Source organism: Eubalaena glacialis, chromosome 12 (assembly GCF_028564815.1).
Source record: "Eubalaena glacialis isolate mEubGla1 chromosome 12, mEubGla1.1.hap2.+ XY, whole genome shotgun sequence".
Classification (NCBI taxonomy): domain Eukaryota; kingdom Metazoa; phylum Chordata; class Mammalia; order Artiodactyla; family Balaenidae; genus Eubalaena; species Eubalaena glacialis.
The window spans coordinates 14,250,666-14,266,328 of NC_083727.1; the positions used below are offsets into that span (position 1 = coordinate 14,250,666).

At 38.7% G+C, this 15,663-nt stretch overlaps 1 protein-coding gene across 1 annotated transcript in view; it reads left to right on the forward strand.

Annotated features, from left to right (window-relative positions):
* The window catches only part of SYNE1 (spectrin repeat containing nuclear envelope protein 1), a 448,877-nt gene that overhangs the window by 286,443 nt on the left and 146,771 nt on the right, over nt 1-15,663 (forward strand). Inside the window, exons 92-95 of the mRNA XM_061207647.1 lie at nt 2,483-2,650; nt 2,862-3,023; nt 10,936-11,142; nt 13,055-13,228. Coding sequence (XP_061063630.1) covers nt 2,483-2,650; nt 2,862-3,023; nt 10,936-11,142; nt 13,055-13,228 — 711 coding nt within the window. The remainder of the gene's footprint in view (nt 1-2,482; nt 2,651-2,861; nt 3,024-10,935; nt 11,143-13,054; nt 13,229-15,663) is intronic.

Consider the following 15,663-nt stretch of genomic DNA (forward strand, 5'->3'; position numbering starts at 1 on the left):
TAAATCCCAAGTAAGGTGATTAGAAGTTCCATTCACTGAAAGATGGATAATACTTCCTCATTTTTCCTAAATCCATTTCTCATCCTAGATGTGGGTTTGGTTTTGTTTTTTTTTTTTGAAGTATTGAGTTTGAAGAGACTGGGGGATAAACTTGTACAACAGGATATGTGAGTCTGGAGCTTATAAATACAGCAGTATTTAAGAATGAGGGCAAAAAACAAACTACAAAAGAGAAAGATTGAATGACTAGAGAGCTGGGAGGAGAACAGAGATGAAAAGGAAAGTGTTTCCAAAAAGGGATGGTCAGTGGTATTGAATGCTAGTGAGAGACCAAGCAACAGAAGATCCAAAAAATAATCATTTTATATCATGGAAAACAGCCACCACTGACTGTGGCCAGAGCATTTTCAGTGGAGTCGCTAGGCTCGAAGCCCAATTGGCTACTTAGAAGTGGACTGAGAGTGAGAAAGTGAACATATTAAGTGTAAACTACCATTTTCAGAAACTGGATTATGAAGCCAAAGGGAGAGGGAAGAAATGATGATTCCGAATGTATTTGTGTATGATGAGCCATCACATATTGATGTGTAGAACTTTCCAATATGTGATATCCTGCAAGAAAAAAATCAGAAAAGAGTGTGTGTAGGTGTTTTCAGATGGAAAAAAATGTGGCTTTATTTACATGCTGAGGAGAAAGACAGTGAAGAGGGAGTAGGTATTAATGGACCAAGACCCTTGCAAAAGCGAAGGTGGCTGAGGTTGTGGGAGTAGGTAGGAGGGTCCTTTTTAATCAAGAGGACCAGGAGGAGCGAGATAGAGGTGAGTCTGAATATAGACAGGCTTGAAAATTTGAGAACTTGCAGGAGTATCTCCTCAAGGGCTTTGATCGTGTGTGTGCGTACTGGAAAGAAAAGTTGCATTGAGTCATGGTTGGGGTTTTCCAAGTGGCTGAAGCAGAGGTTCAAGAGGCAAAGGAAACACAGCAGTTGGCAAGAGAAGGGTTTACATAACTTAAACACAGTCAGAAATACACTTGGGGTGAATCCATTCAGTGATGACAGCCTATCATGTTCAAGGAGTGGAAGTGGGTGAGGATGAATGGATATAAGCCTGTCAAGGACTTGAAAATACCAAGATAATCTACTCAAGATGAGTGGCAGGGTTAGGAATGAAAAGGAACCAGTCTCCATGCTTCAACGTCATCAGTAAATGCTGGGGACTTACCTAGAAGCCTCAGCAACAGCAACAAAATGGGTAGAAGGTCTCATGGCCACTCAAACATCACTGTATTTAATTCTCAAAACCACCCAGTGTTATGCAGATGAGGGAACCCATGCATGAGATGTGAGTGACTTGCTCCAATTCTGTAGCTACTTGGGAGGAGAATTTCACCTGGGGTCTCAGGTGTCCTCTAGTGGCAGACTCCTGTCTGAACTCATTCTGTTGTACTCCACCACCCTGCTCCTGCCCTGGTACAGACCCCCAAGACACCAGGCTACTTCCTGCTGTTTCCTTGGTTTCCCAGGTGTCTGGGGCTTTCGTCAATACTTTTTACCAAGACGTTATTATCAATAAGGCTCAGGTTTTTGATCTTAAACAGTGCAACTGCGAAAGTTGTGAACTTTATTATAGCAATTTCCAGAATATAAACATTACGTCCCAGTTCAATTTCTATAAATATACAGATAAACAACCATAAAAACAATTAAAAACACATGAATTATGTACCTTGAGATAGTAATGCCATTATCAATACTAATAAAATATGTAATATTACTTATTATCCAAGAAATAAGAAAATTCAAAAGCTTCATTTTTCAGCATTCACTTTATTTCTTTTGTACTTCCAGGAATCGAATAGAAGAAAACCTCTCTATTATTTGTTTCTTAGAGTAGTTTTAACCTCCCTATTACATTTTCCCTTATTAATATTAACATATTTAAATTAATTACTGTGAATAATGAACTCACAAATATTAAAGATCTGGCTATATCTGAAAAAAGACTTTCTATAGACTTAAATGTATTTAAATCAAGGGTTTTAAAAAATTATTCAAAACTTTGATCAACACATTAAGCAACATTTTAGGAAGTAGATCATTTAGATTCTCCTTTTTTGCTGGTTAATCAGTCTTTAAATATGTATACCACTTAAACATGTATTCCACATTGTGGAAAAACCTGAACGAACTTTTTGGCCAACCTGATATTTCCATTTTACCAAATATAAAATAGGAATGAGTTTTGGCAACTTGAAATATTGGTAAATTTTTTTTTACCAATTCTAAAAAATTCTAAAGCAACTCCAGTGTGCTTTGATACGACCTTCTTGTCACAGGAGTTTACTAACTTTGATAGTTGGTAGCCCCCGGGGATGGGTGTGAATCCTAAACCTTTCCTCCACATGACAAGCGGTACCCAGAGCATCATGACCTAAACCTTGTTTTCCTCTTGAATCCAACACCGTGCTTTGCACCCATAGGACATCGCTTATTACCAAGCATTGTCTGCTGAGACATTGCAGACGGATGCCTCCAGGATTCCCCCCAGCACTCTGCCTCCCCAGGAGCTCTGTGACCCAAGACTGGAGCCGTCTGCTACTGCTAAACTGGATGATTTACAGCGCTCTTGGGAAACCTTAAAGAATGTGGTAAGTCTTCGAAATGTGGAATTGTTTAGCCCACCAAACACTGATTACCTTAGCGATTGTCTTATGAAATAAATGCATAATGTTTACACATCCCATATACAGTTGAACACCCTTTGTTGGGTCACAGAGGTAAAGCGGTGAGGAAAGAAATGTCGTAATCTAGAAGATAAGGGGCTGGGGAATATTTGGTAATATCCCTTTTCTTCTTTAGATCAGCGAAAAGCAGCGCACGCTCTACGAAGCATTGGAACGCCAGCAGAAGTACCAGGACTCCCTTCAGTCCGTCTCCACGAAAATGGAGGCCATCGAGATGAAACTCGGTGAAAGTCCGGAGCATGGCAGGAGTACCGAGAGCCAGATGGCCGAACACCAGGTAAGAATAGCGATGACTTCAGTTTCCTGCATGATCAAATAGGTGCACTCTTACTTATGACTGGCCGGCCAAGCATGTGTATAAGACAGCAGGCTGACCCGTTTTACTGTATCACTTGTTACAGAGTAAACAAGATCCCGAGTGGTGGTGGTTTCCATCACTGCTTCAGGGAGGGGTCTAACAGGGAAAGAAGGAAATTCAGACCTTGATGTTGCTTTTTTGCTTTTATTACACAAACTGCATTTCCTTATAGTTGCCACATTATTTTTATTTTGTTTTGAACCATTGTTGTAAGAATAAAGTGTACCCCACGTCTACCTTCTCGGGGTATTGTTGTTTGAAGAAACTTAGCCAGTGTGTGCCCAGCACCTCCCCGTTATCACTGAAGAGAATAACTCTCAGACTCCAGTAGGCAAAGAAGCAGCTGAAGAATAAGGGGTTCCAAGTTGTAATCTTGTGGTTTTCCCAGACTTGAATCATTTTTTAAAAGGGACACTGGACAGTGCTTCAGCTTTAGGTGAGAAACAGAGATGATTACATTAACCTAACTCAGACAGATATTGTTAAAAATGCATCAACTTAAAATGCATGCTAAGAAAGTGCATAGCTTAAATCAGGTTACTGCTTTAGCAGCATTATCGGGTGTACTCTTAATGCATAATCAGGTGTAACTGGGTCTGGGTACTGAGGCGTGCAGTCACCTAAATATTCAGTCACCGTGGTACAGGAAAACGTTGCTGCGGCCAGAACTCAGGAGCGTGTGACAACGCTATCAAAGGCAGAGGAAAAGAAAGATATTTTAAAATGCAAATTAAGAGCTATAAAAGCATGATGCAATTATGTAGTTATCAAATACTGGGTAATTTACCCTTACCCGCTTTAAGAGTGAAACTCTGTACTTTATCTTTCTTCTACTTAACATCTCTATAGTTTTGGAACCCAGGATAACCTTGGAATACATTGCTTGTTCGTATGTGTAGTCTAAGATAAAATTGTACTATTTTACAATAAAGGACCTTGCAGTATAACACAAAAATGAGAATATTTCATCTAGAGACAGCATGTTGAGAAACAGTGGTTTCAGGTTTTTGACACTCTTGTAACTTCTTAAGATAGAAATCAGAGTGTATAGCATCCATTTATAGACCTTATTTTGGTAAAATGACCTTCTGTGGGTCTTTCTGCTATCCTAAAGTCACCCATAGTCCATCTGGTTTGGGGAGGGTGCAGTGAAAATATAAAGTTAAAATTAACCTTTGTTTACTTGGATTAAGACAATCACGAGGACAGTCAGGGACTTAGGTCTCTACTACCAGGCGGTGTCCCCGGAGCACCGCAGTCCCCTCTAACTGACACTCCAGTTTCCTAACTGTCAACAGCCGCCTCACTGTCACCTGAAAGGGTGTCCGGATAGCCCCAGTGTGCTTCCTGGGGCTCTGTCTGCCTACCACCCTCCCCAACTCTTCACTGTGCCTGGATGGGCAGGAGAACTTCCATACATTTGACTACAGCTTCTTTTAAGCAACCAAAAAGGATTTGGCATAAATTATCCAAAGGCTGGATTAAAGTGAATTTGAGTGTCACAGACTTAGATTATCAGAAGCCAACATTCCAGAAGAGGGTTTACAGAATTTGCCTCTCTCTACTTTTGGGTACTTTCCAATCACCTCTGCTTTTGTTCAAGGCTGATCATTCTTGTGTCCCAGGTGACAGACCACAGCTCCCAAAGGCCCTTCAGCAGGTCCCACAGGATTTAGGAACTGTATGAAAGCAGGATCCTGGCGGTCTGCCTTGACCTTTCAGAGTTCCTAATTAAAATGCAAATTAGCTCCCAATCACCAGCATCACCCTGCCTCTTAGGTATTAGTATGAAAAACACAAACTGAATGTAGAGGAAAAGTATTATTTTATTCAAGGGATTTAATGGAGAAAACTCAAAATTGCACATTAAAGCTAAGTATTATGAATTAGAAATGAACCTGTGACTTTTCTTGTAATTAAGCCCAACCACATGACTTTTGTCCCATTCTAAATTGAGAGTGGTAATGCTAACAATTATAGCAATGAGGGGATGTAGCTAATTCAATGATTACCCATCATTGGAGCTTTTAACAATTATATTAATTCTCTAATGAGAGGGAAAGAAATATAAATAATGTATAATTTCTTGTATCATCACAAATCTAACATTTTCCATCTGACCTACTTTTGCTGTCTGTACCTAAATTCTGTGAATTCTGGGACAGCCCTGCCCACATGGAAGGCTAACGGTATCACAATATCTAAATTGGTTCTTGGCTTCTGGAATGATACTTTAAAAATTTCAAGCAATACGATAGAATTACTCTTTCTAAATTCCAGTGGAATGTGTGTGAGAAAGTCCAGTATGCTTTTAGTATTTTCTAAAAATTAATAAAAAATACTTCAATTGCTAATTTTTTCCCAACACTCTCTTGGAAGAGATGTACTAATGTTTCTTTAGAGAGCTACTCTAATTCCTACATTTTTCCTCCGAACACTTGTCTAAATCTGCTGAATTTGGGTGGAGGGCTGTGCCTTTCCTGTTACCCTCTTTAAATTGAACAATAAGTTTAAGACATCAATGCAGTTCATAAGCTGACTTGTGGCTGTTCTTCTGGGTGGTGAGCCCTCTGATCGGGACCTTCATTATCACGGGCAGCTAATGCTTCCTGGGCATGTGTTGTCTTTGCCACACCAACTCAGTGATGGTTAGTAGGCAGAGCTCTGAGGTTATTTCGGTTCTGTTTCTTTAATATAAATAACAGCTCAAAGTTTGAGATGAACTCTGATGTAGATAGTTCTGAAAGTCACAATGAAATTCATGTTCACCTTTGGTGTTGAACCAGACATGAGCTCCATGTTCTCCCCAGAGTGAGTCATTTTAGAAAAGCTCAAGGAACTTCTCTAGACCACAAACTGGTCATACACATGCCCTCCTTGTAAACACAAGTCAGAAACGCAAAGAGGAACAACATTTCATCTCCTCTCCCTAGTTTTGAGTCAGATGTTGGAGGGAAGCATCTGGCCACCAGCTGAGACAGTTATTGGGCAAAGACATATTTAACTGCTGGATCTTTTTGTTTTTTTAGATGGAAGTGAAATTCGCATCCCATGAAATTAACCATTTTAAAGTGTACAGTTCAGTGGCTTTTAGTACTTTCACAATGTCATACAATCACCCTCCCAATCTGGTTTCAAAACATTTACATCACCGCAAAAGAAAACCCCATCCCCCAGTAAGTTTGGCTGCTGGATCTTGAAGTTAAAAACTATAGCAACCTTCCAAAAATATCCACTCTCCCCTGAGAGTAAACTGAAGCATGAATAGCGCGAGGCTTGACTCTAACGGAATGGAAACTAACAGTTCTAGGATTCCTAATTCCATCATCACTTACTACAGAACATTCAGAGAGCTGTTTTAGACATTGTGAGTCTGAAATGGAAGTTGTTCACTTCACTGTATGCCTGGTTGGTCAAGTCCACTGAGATTAAATGAATGAGGAAGCTTTTTTTTTTTTTTTTCCTGGTTGCTTCATGATTAAGATAACTGTTTTGTCTATTATGAATTAGAATGAATTCAACTAGATGTGTTGAGCACCTACTATGTGCACAGCTGAAATAGACACTTATTCTTTAACATATGATTTAGGGGTAGATGAATTACCAACACATTATAGAAAACCCAGCAATGTGATTATGGGTTACAGTGGTGGGAAGATCAGAGGAGACTCTAACAGGTCTTTTGGGAGACATGGATTTTGAAAATTTGGAATGGTAACAGGAGTGGATGGGAGACACTATAAATGTAAATGTGTGAGGAAAGGCACAGAGGAGAGAATGAGAATGAACGTGGTGTGAAGTAGTGGGGGGCTCTTCCTGCTTGTACAGAGAATCAGTGCAAAAAAAGATATAATAAGGTCGGTCTACTTATGGAGAAACCCTCAAAACAGACCACATAATATGAATTTTATATTTTTGGCAATCAAGTACCAAAAATGATTATAAAGTAGGAGAAAATACTTTACTGGACCAAAAGCAATTTGAATGTATAACAAACAATAATGGTCTGTAAATTTGTTACAATTACATTAAAATATCCCAGCAAGTTCTTTGGTGGAGATTGATAAGATAATTCTAAAACATATTGCAAATGTACTAAAAAATATATATTGAAAATGGAAAGAGTCAAGAATAGCCAAGACAACCTTGAAGAAGATGAATAAAATTGAAGGATATGTATCCTTTCAGAGAGTGAGACTTATAAAGCTATAGCAATTATGAGACTGTGGTATTGGCACAGACACCAAATGGGTCAATGGTGCAGAATGCGAAGCCAGAAGCACCCTCCCATCTACACGGACACTTGGCTTATGTCAAAAACTGTACTGCAAAACAGTGGATGAAAAATCATCTTTTCACTAAATAATACAGGGTCAATAAGAAGAAAAAAAAAAAGAATTTTGACCCCTACTTACACCGGACACGGTAATTAAGTTTAGGTGGATTGTAGATCTAAATGTGAAGATTAAAAAAAAAAAAAATGTTTTGAAACAGTGCTTCTCAAAGTATCTGTAGTGTATAACCTTTTTTTTTAATTTTTAAATTTCTAACTCAACATTTTAGTAAAATAAAATAAAATACTGGTTGGATATCGTGTCAACGTCAAGTTGCTATAAAATTTCTTAATGTTTACTTACAATATCTTTCTCTCGTCATGAACTAGAGACAAACCAGTTCATGACGCCATTGAATGGACCGCACTTTGAATAACATTCTTCTAGAAGGTAACATGTGAGAATATATTCATGACATTACGGTAGGCAAAGATCTCTTAAATAGGACAGCAAAGGCCCTAACTTTTCCAATGAAGCAAAATACTGATATATTAGACTACAATACAATGAAGAGCTTCTGTTTATCAAAAAACATCATTAAGGAAGCTTTTACCCGTTAAGGGACAGACACGTCACAAAATGGGAGCAGATATTTGCAATACCCAGAACTAAAAGAAACACAGGCACTCCTATCCTGAATATATACACAACTCCATGCATCAATAAGAAAAGGAAAGACTCCAATAGAAAATGGGCTGAAGATTTTTAGCAGGCGGTCACAAAAGACGATCTCCAGGTGGCCAAAAAGCATAGGGAAAGGTGCTCAGTCTAATTAACCATCAGGGAAATGCAAATTAAAGCTGCAATGAGATACCGCTATGAACCCACTGGAAAGGCTTAAATGGACAAGACCCACAAACCAGGTGACAGTGGAATACAATGCAGCGATAAAAAGGGCCAGCTCTTTTTACGTGCAACAGTCACAGTCTTGGAGGGAGTGAAAGAAGCCAGACACAGAACAGTACAGCAGGAATGATTCCATTTCTGTAGAGCTCAAAAACAGGCAGCAGTGATCTATGACATTTGCAAGCCAGCACCATGGTGATCTCTGGAAAGGAAGGGATGCGGTCCAGGGGGCTTGTGGAGTCCTGGGAATGTTCTGTTTCTCGATCTGGGTGCCAGGAGCCACAGGTATGTGCGGTTTGTGCAAATTCATAGAACTGTACACTTATAGTTTGCACTTTTCTAGATGTATATAATAATTTCAGTATAATAGTTTACTTAAACAGCAGTTGGACAGGATGACAACTGATATTAGGGAAAGAAGAGGGTTTTTGTTGCTTTGTTTTTTATATCTATTGAGAGCCCACTCTGAGGAGGCACTGGGCTTACAGCGAAGTCTACAGTCCTTTGGAATAGGTGGGAATTATGCAAGTAGGGGTATATTGGAAACTGTGAAATATTGGCAACTATAAAAGCAATGATTCTTTACTTGGAGTCATGATTGCCCCTCCTGTAGGGGTAGGGCCTGTTTTTCTAACATGTCATTCAAATCCCAAAAAAGAATTTCTCCTGTCAAGAGTCCAGCTAAAGAGCAACTCATAAAATACGAAAAATGAGAAATACTAACAGTGTATAATTGTGATAGCTGTTAAGCAGGAAATAGGGTGCTGTTAAAAGAGAACAATAGAGAGTTTTTTTTAGAGTCAGTGGTCAGGAAAGGCCTCTCTGAAGATGTGACAATTAACCTAAGGCTCCAAGAATGAAGAGAAACATCTCACAGAGAGGAAGAAGAGCATTCCAGAGCTTGAGGGAACACCATGTGCAAAGGCCCTGAGGCAGAAAGTGCTGAGGGTCCTGGAGTAACTGAAGAAGGCTGGAATGTAGTAAGCCAGAAGGGAGTGTGGTACAAGGGGCAAGCGGGGGTGAGACCGCACGAGTACAGTAAGGAGTTTGGATTTTATTTTACAGGCAAGAAGCCACTAAGTATTTTAAAGCAGGGAAATGAGAGGATCTGGTTTACCTTTTTAAAAGGTCACTCTAATTACTCTGTGAAGAGGGGTTTGGAGAGACAAGAGTGTAAACTGGTACTCCACCCAGTAGACCATGAGAGCAATTCAGATAAGGAGTTGGCGTGACTTAGGTGGGAGCAGAGGAGACATAGAAGATACGTTTTGGAAGTGAAAGCAGTTGGATTTGATGCTGGATATGGTGACAGAAGGTGTGAATGACTCCTAGGTCTCAAGCTTAAGCAATGAGAAGGGTGTTACCTTTTACTGAGATGGGGACAACAGAGGAAGAAGCGGGCTTTTACATGATAAGTTGGTGACACCCGTGAAATATGTAAGTTGAACATACAAGCCTGAAACTTAGGACAGATATCTGGGTTAGAGATATACCTTTATAAGTGTCAGGGAGGCAGAAAATTTCCTCTACTCTTCTAGGTTCTTCTGGCTGGTCTAAGAATTTAATTGACATGAGACAGATTAACCAGAGAAAATCAAATAAAAGTTTAATAACATGTATACGTGGGAGAGACCCAGGAAAACTGAATAACTTGCCAAAATGGTTGAAACTCTCGCCTTAAATACTATCTTCAGCTAAAGACAAAGGAGGATGTTGGGGTAGTGGTTTGAGACTTAAAAGAGGAGGAAGGCAACTCACATAAAGATGGAAAAGCAAATGTTTGGTAAACAAATATTAATTGGGCCATTCAGAGATAGTGGGATACAGAGTGTACTCTGATCTCTTAAGAGTTTCCCTCACCACACCCAGCCCTATTCTTTGCAGATATCTCGATGATAGCTCTACTCCTGTAATAGGTCCCCTTTCTAGATTCTTTAGGTAGTTAGAGGGAAGGTCAGAGTTTTTTCTTGAGTCTTTTGGACCTTGATTGTTTTCAGCTCAAAATAATCTGCATGCCAGAGACATTTTGGGGTGGCAAGTTTTATTCTCCTACTAAGTGTTCCACATTAGGAAGGGTTTAAAGCCTTGGCAATGGACATCGCCTGGGAGAGCTTGTGAAGAGAGAAAAGGGGCCTGGAAATTAGCCCTGAGAAACTTCAAATTTTAGAGTTGGGGAGAGGAGAAAAATAAGGAGAGGGTAACAGCATAGAAACAGGTGACAAATTTTTCCTGTCTTGTATAATGTGAGTTTGTGATTAAAACGCAGTGCTGTTTCAGACTCAGGGAAGTTTAGAGTGGGAAGAATCATGTTGAGGAAGAAAGTGATGAATTTTATTTTCAACATAGAATTGTAGACTCAAACATAATTGAGCATACCCCCGACGGATTACAGATGTGCCCGTTGAAAAGGAGAAAGATTAATTAACCAGTTCAAATTCATTTAAGTTACCAATACAAATGGTCTTAAAATCAGAAATTTCCTGACATTCAGTCTGGTACTGTCATTTAGAAACTTAGGTTAGTAGGTCCCCCGTTTGTTGGTTAAACGACTTCCAAATGAAGTGTCTTCACTAATATCAAACCACATGGGACTCAGCCAGTGCCACGATTCCTCAGTGCAAAAAAATACATACACGAGTATGATTCCACAGTCTTCCCCACAGGCACTGATGGATGAGATTCTCATGCTTCAAGAGGAGATCAGTGAGCTGCAGTCAGCCCTCGCGGAGGAGCTGGTGTCTGACTCCCCAGAGTCCGACCCTGCGGAGCAGCTGCCCTTGCAGTCCACGCTCACTGTCTTAGCAGAGCGAATGTCCACCATCAAGATGAAGGCATCAGGGAAGCGACAGCTTTTGGAGGTAACAAGCCATTCTGAAGGTGCCCCTCAGGTCCAGATTAACTCTTAGGGTTGTGTTGACAAGTATGTTGGGCTACGTACGTGATCGACATGTTTATTGTTTCCCGCTCAGAAGAAGCTGGTATTGTGTGTCCAAGGGGGCCTCGTGAATAGAGCCCTGAGTCAGTGTGGAGCCATGAATGTGTCTTTTCACCCCTTTCTGAGTCATTTCAAGCATGCAAAACTGAGACTGTGGAAAACTGATAACTTGGTAGACATGAGTCTTGTGAGGAATAATTATAGGAGGTTTGCATAATAGTTTGCTGTGTTTAAATAAGAGCATTTTTATGAATAGTATTACCAATACTGTGAAAGAATAAATCCTTAGTCACTGTTAGCCAATTCAAGCACGTTAATTCATGAAAATATTCTTGCAGTTCTGGTTCTCATGTTACTTAACTTTAATATTATTTAATAGAGAGAGAAATTTTAGTCACGGTAGCAGATGTGTTAAAAATAAGTTATTTTCCTTTTTTGTTGTTGTTTTTCTCTTATCATTCCTGCCCCTAAACGTATACGATGTTCATATTGTTGATCCTATAATTTAAAGTGTCTGTGTCCTTGTATCTCTAGGGTCTAGCAGCTTCTCTGGCAAATAATCATTTATTATATACACTTATTTTATTTAGCTGCTGATTATACCATAATTCAATTAACCATCCCCCTATTGTTGGGTATGTAGGCTGTTTCTAGTTTTACCTGTTATAAAATTAGTTAGACTAGGTATTCATATATTTTCTGGTTTTGGAGAAATTTTAAATCAACGTGTCTGCTCTATTTAATCTCTCTTTTAAACAATTTAATAAAAATTTTAATTAAAAACATAATAGATTATTAATAAAATAATTTTTAAAGTAAAGTACTTAGAGTATCTTAAGGATTAACTTTTTAATTCATTAATACTGTCCCCAGTCACTCTATGAAACCCTCGTGGAATTCTGAAATAAAGTAATTGGCCTGGATTTTTTAAAAAATATGAATTATTTGCCATCATTAAAACATCCTCAGAGATCTAACCAAAATTTTTGAATTTTTGCCTTTGCTCAAGAAACTAATAACACTGGACCACCCTTTCCTGTAGGGGATCAGTTGCCTGAAACTACATGGTGCTGCCCTTTTAGGTGGACCAGATATGTTCTTCAGTTTTCCATAGACCCCACTACTTCCTACAGTTTCCCGGGCATTGAAGCCAAGTTACCTACTGTCTTATGCCATTGGTTTGTTCTAATCCTTGACCAGTCTCTATCATTCATATCATCTGTCTTGTCCTGTAGAGATGTATTATTTAAGAACGTTTAACTCTAGGCACACGTTAGAATCATTGTAGGAGTTTTTAGGGACTTCCCTGGTGGCGCAGCAGTTAAGAATCCACCTGCCAATGCAGGGGACACGGGTTCGATCCCTTGTCCGGGAAGATCCCACATGCCGCAGAGCAGCTAAGCCTGTGCGCCACAACTACTGAGCCTGAGCTCTAGAGCCCGTGAGCCACAACTACTGAACTCGCGTGCCACAACTACTGAAGCCTGCATGCCTAGAGCCCGCGCACCACAACAAAGAGTAGCCCCCGCTCGCGGCAACTAGAGAAAGCCCGCGCGCAACAACGTGGACCCAGTGCAGCCAAAAATATAAATTAATTAATTATTTTAAAAAAAGAATCATTGTAGGAGTTTTTATAAAATACTAATCTTGAGGCTCACCTCCCCAAATTCTCATTTAGTAGTCTGTGATGTGGCCTAAACATGGGTTTTTTTTTTTTTTAAGTTTCACAGGTGATTCTGATGTGCACTCAGGCCTGAGAACCATTGCTCTACTGTGTTGAATCCTAATGATTTTACCTTAGAGTGATTTAGGTTCCATTCTGCTTAATTCATTAGGAGAAGTTAAATGATCAGCTGGAGGAACAGAGACAGGAACAGGCCCTGCAGAGGTATCGCTGTGAAGCCGATGAGCTGGACCATTGGCTCTTGAGCACTAAGGCTACTCTGGACATTGCACTGGGGTCACCCAAGGAGCCCATGGACATGGAGGCCCAGCTGGTGGACTGCCAGGTACAAAAATGTTCTTGAAGGAATATGCCAACATCACAAGGCACATTTTTTAACTATAGAAAACATAATGGTAACAAAGCTTGGTATGGTTGTATGATTTTTCACAACCCATATACTTTATATATTTAGAGAGTAGAAAAACAATACCTTATAAAAGCTTAAATGAAATCCAGGCTTGGACTTAGTCTTTTCAAAAATTTTACCAAGAGTATCTACTCTTTAGAACATTTTCAGCTTCCTGAAGGACCATTCTTAAAGACTATAGATGCCAAAACACTTATGGTATCTATTTTGGTGGCTAATAAGGAATATAAGTACCCAACGAGAAGAATTAGTGTCAGTGAATCAGACTGTGGATAAACACAACAGGAGATGTCTCTAGGTGGCCTGTTGCAATTTTGGTTCTAATTTAGAAATATTATGTGGAAAACTTGGCAAAATTGTCAGTTATAGGCAGACAGATTGAACACGGGAAGGTTGTCTTCTGGAGGAGAGAATTTCCTTCCTCGATGTGAGGTCTCTAGAAATTAAGGTAAGGGGTAATGGCATCAAGGTTTTTATTGTAAGATTATTTTCTTGCCTCTTTATTATGGAAACTTTCAAGCACACATATAAGCATAGAGAATAGATGATAAACTCCCATGTACCAGTCATAGAATTTCAAAGATTATCAGCATAGTAGACTTTACACATGGGTGAAGTATGTTTTAAAAGTGCTTTCATTTAACTAACTAACAAGTCTCTAGAAAACCCGGCCTAATCTGCAAGGTTAAATATCCGTATGCACAACTGCATGTTTCTCCCATTTGGAATTGGAGGAAATATGCACAAGCCATTAATTATGAATGCCACTTCTTTTCTTAATACTTCGTATGTCATTCTGGTCATCCCTTTTATGATTTGAGATTTTTTTGTCATATTAATTATTATAATTTGGATTTTTAAATTCTTTGGACAACTTATTTATGTGTATTCGAAGCATCTCTACCTTGATGGTGGAGAGTAGAGAGCCATGTGCAAGTGTTTTCTATTCTTTCTATCATTTTTTCTGAAGTTCCTTTTCTAAAGAGACATGTATTTTTAGCATTCCCTTCTAGCACTCGAAATTACCCATGCACTAGCATTTCAAAATTATGTTTCGTCATTATTCCCATCTCTCCCTTTTGGATGTCCCTATTTTTATAGTTATGCATAAAGTCCATGGTTGAGTTAATGTATTTCAGGACTTTTCCAAAGTATTGAAATGGTATTTTTTAAAACTCGAAGCATGTGGAATCACACAGGTACACAACAGTTCCTCAGTCAATTCATTCAAGCCTTTAAGCCAGTTGTATAATTATAAGTGTGGCTGTCACGTGGAATTAGGGCCCCATTATGACTTTTGGGGCCCTAGGTACTTTGCTTCCATGGGCCTCTTCCTCTATAAAAATACTAAAAATTATATTTGACTTTACAATTGCTTTGGTACAGAGACTAATATAACCTGGGGTGGTATCATTATATATTAATTGTTATTATCTTCATATTTTTCTTCTGATTTTAAAAGAACCTAAAATTAAGACATTTTCTTGTGTCCCCAGAAGCGTTATGGGCTCTCAGCACTGTGTCCGCTGTGCCTAATGGAAAAGACAGTCCTGCACAGAATGATATTAGCTCCACAAAAGTAATCCTCAGGAAATCATCCTTTAAGCCCCACTTCATGAAATATTTCACTTTCCCACTTAGTTCTAGGTTTTAGGATCATACTTTTAGTCCTAGAAGTTGATGGTAGTAATTCTGATTTTGTACAGGGAAATAAAATATCTTTTCTTATTAATGTATAACTGAGTATAAATTAGAACGTGCATTTCAAAGAGTTCAGAGTTAAGGAATATAAAAACAGAACAGTTTTTATAGAAAATAATATGGTTATTTGTTTTGCTTGATTTTTTTAGTTGTTTTTCTTTTTTGGTTTTTGTTTTAAATAGTACTTTGGAAGAGGGGAGACTATTTTCGCTTCTTTTCTGGATTTAGCCTCCATTTTAGAAGAAAACCTTGCAGCACTAGAGAGTTGCCACAGAAAGTGAAAGTAAAATTCTTAGGAAAACTTTCAGAAATATGAGGTTAAAAATACGTTATATAAAAGACAAAAATAATAAAAATCAAGTAAAAAAAGCATCAATCTGGGAAAAAAGTCAACCCAAAGAAAAATGTTTTGAAAGAGAGAGTCCTCTTTAAATTGACACAAAAGGGGCTCATCATGTGATGTCTTTACTATTATTAGCCACAAGCATAACAGTCTAACACTAAAATAGTAAAATAGTCATAATAATGGGATAACACTAAGAAATGGTCTTTTCTACTTACCTGTTGGCTATATAAAATGTGCTTTCCATATGTTTTTCATTATATAATATCTAATCTTAAATAAGAGAAAAATTAGGAAGCTCAAAGAA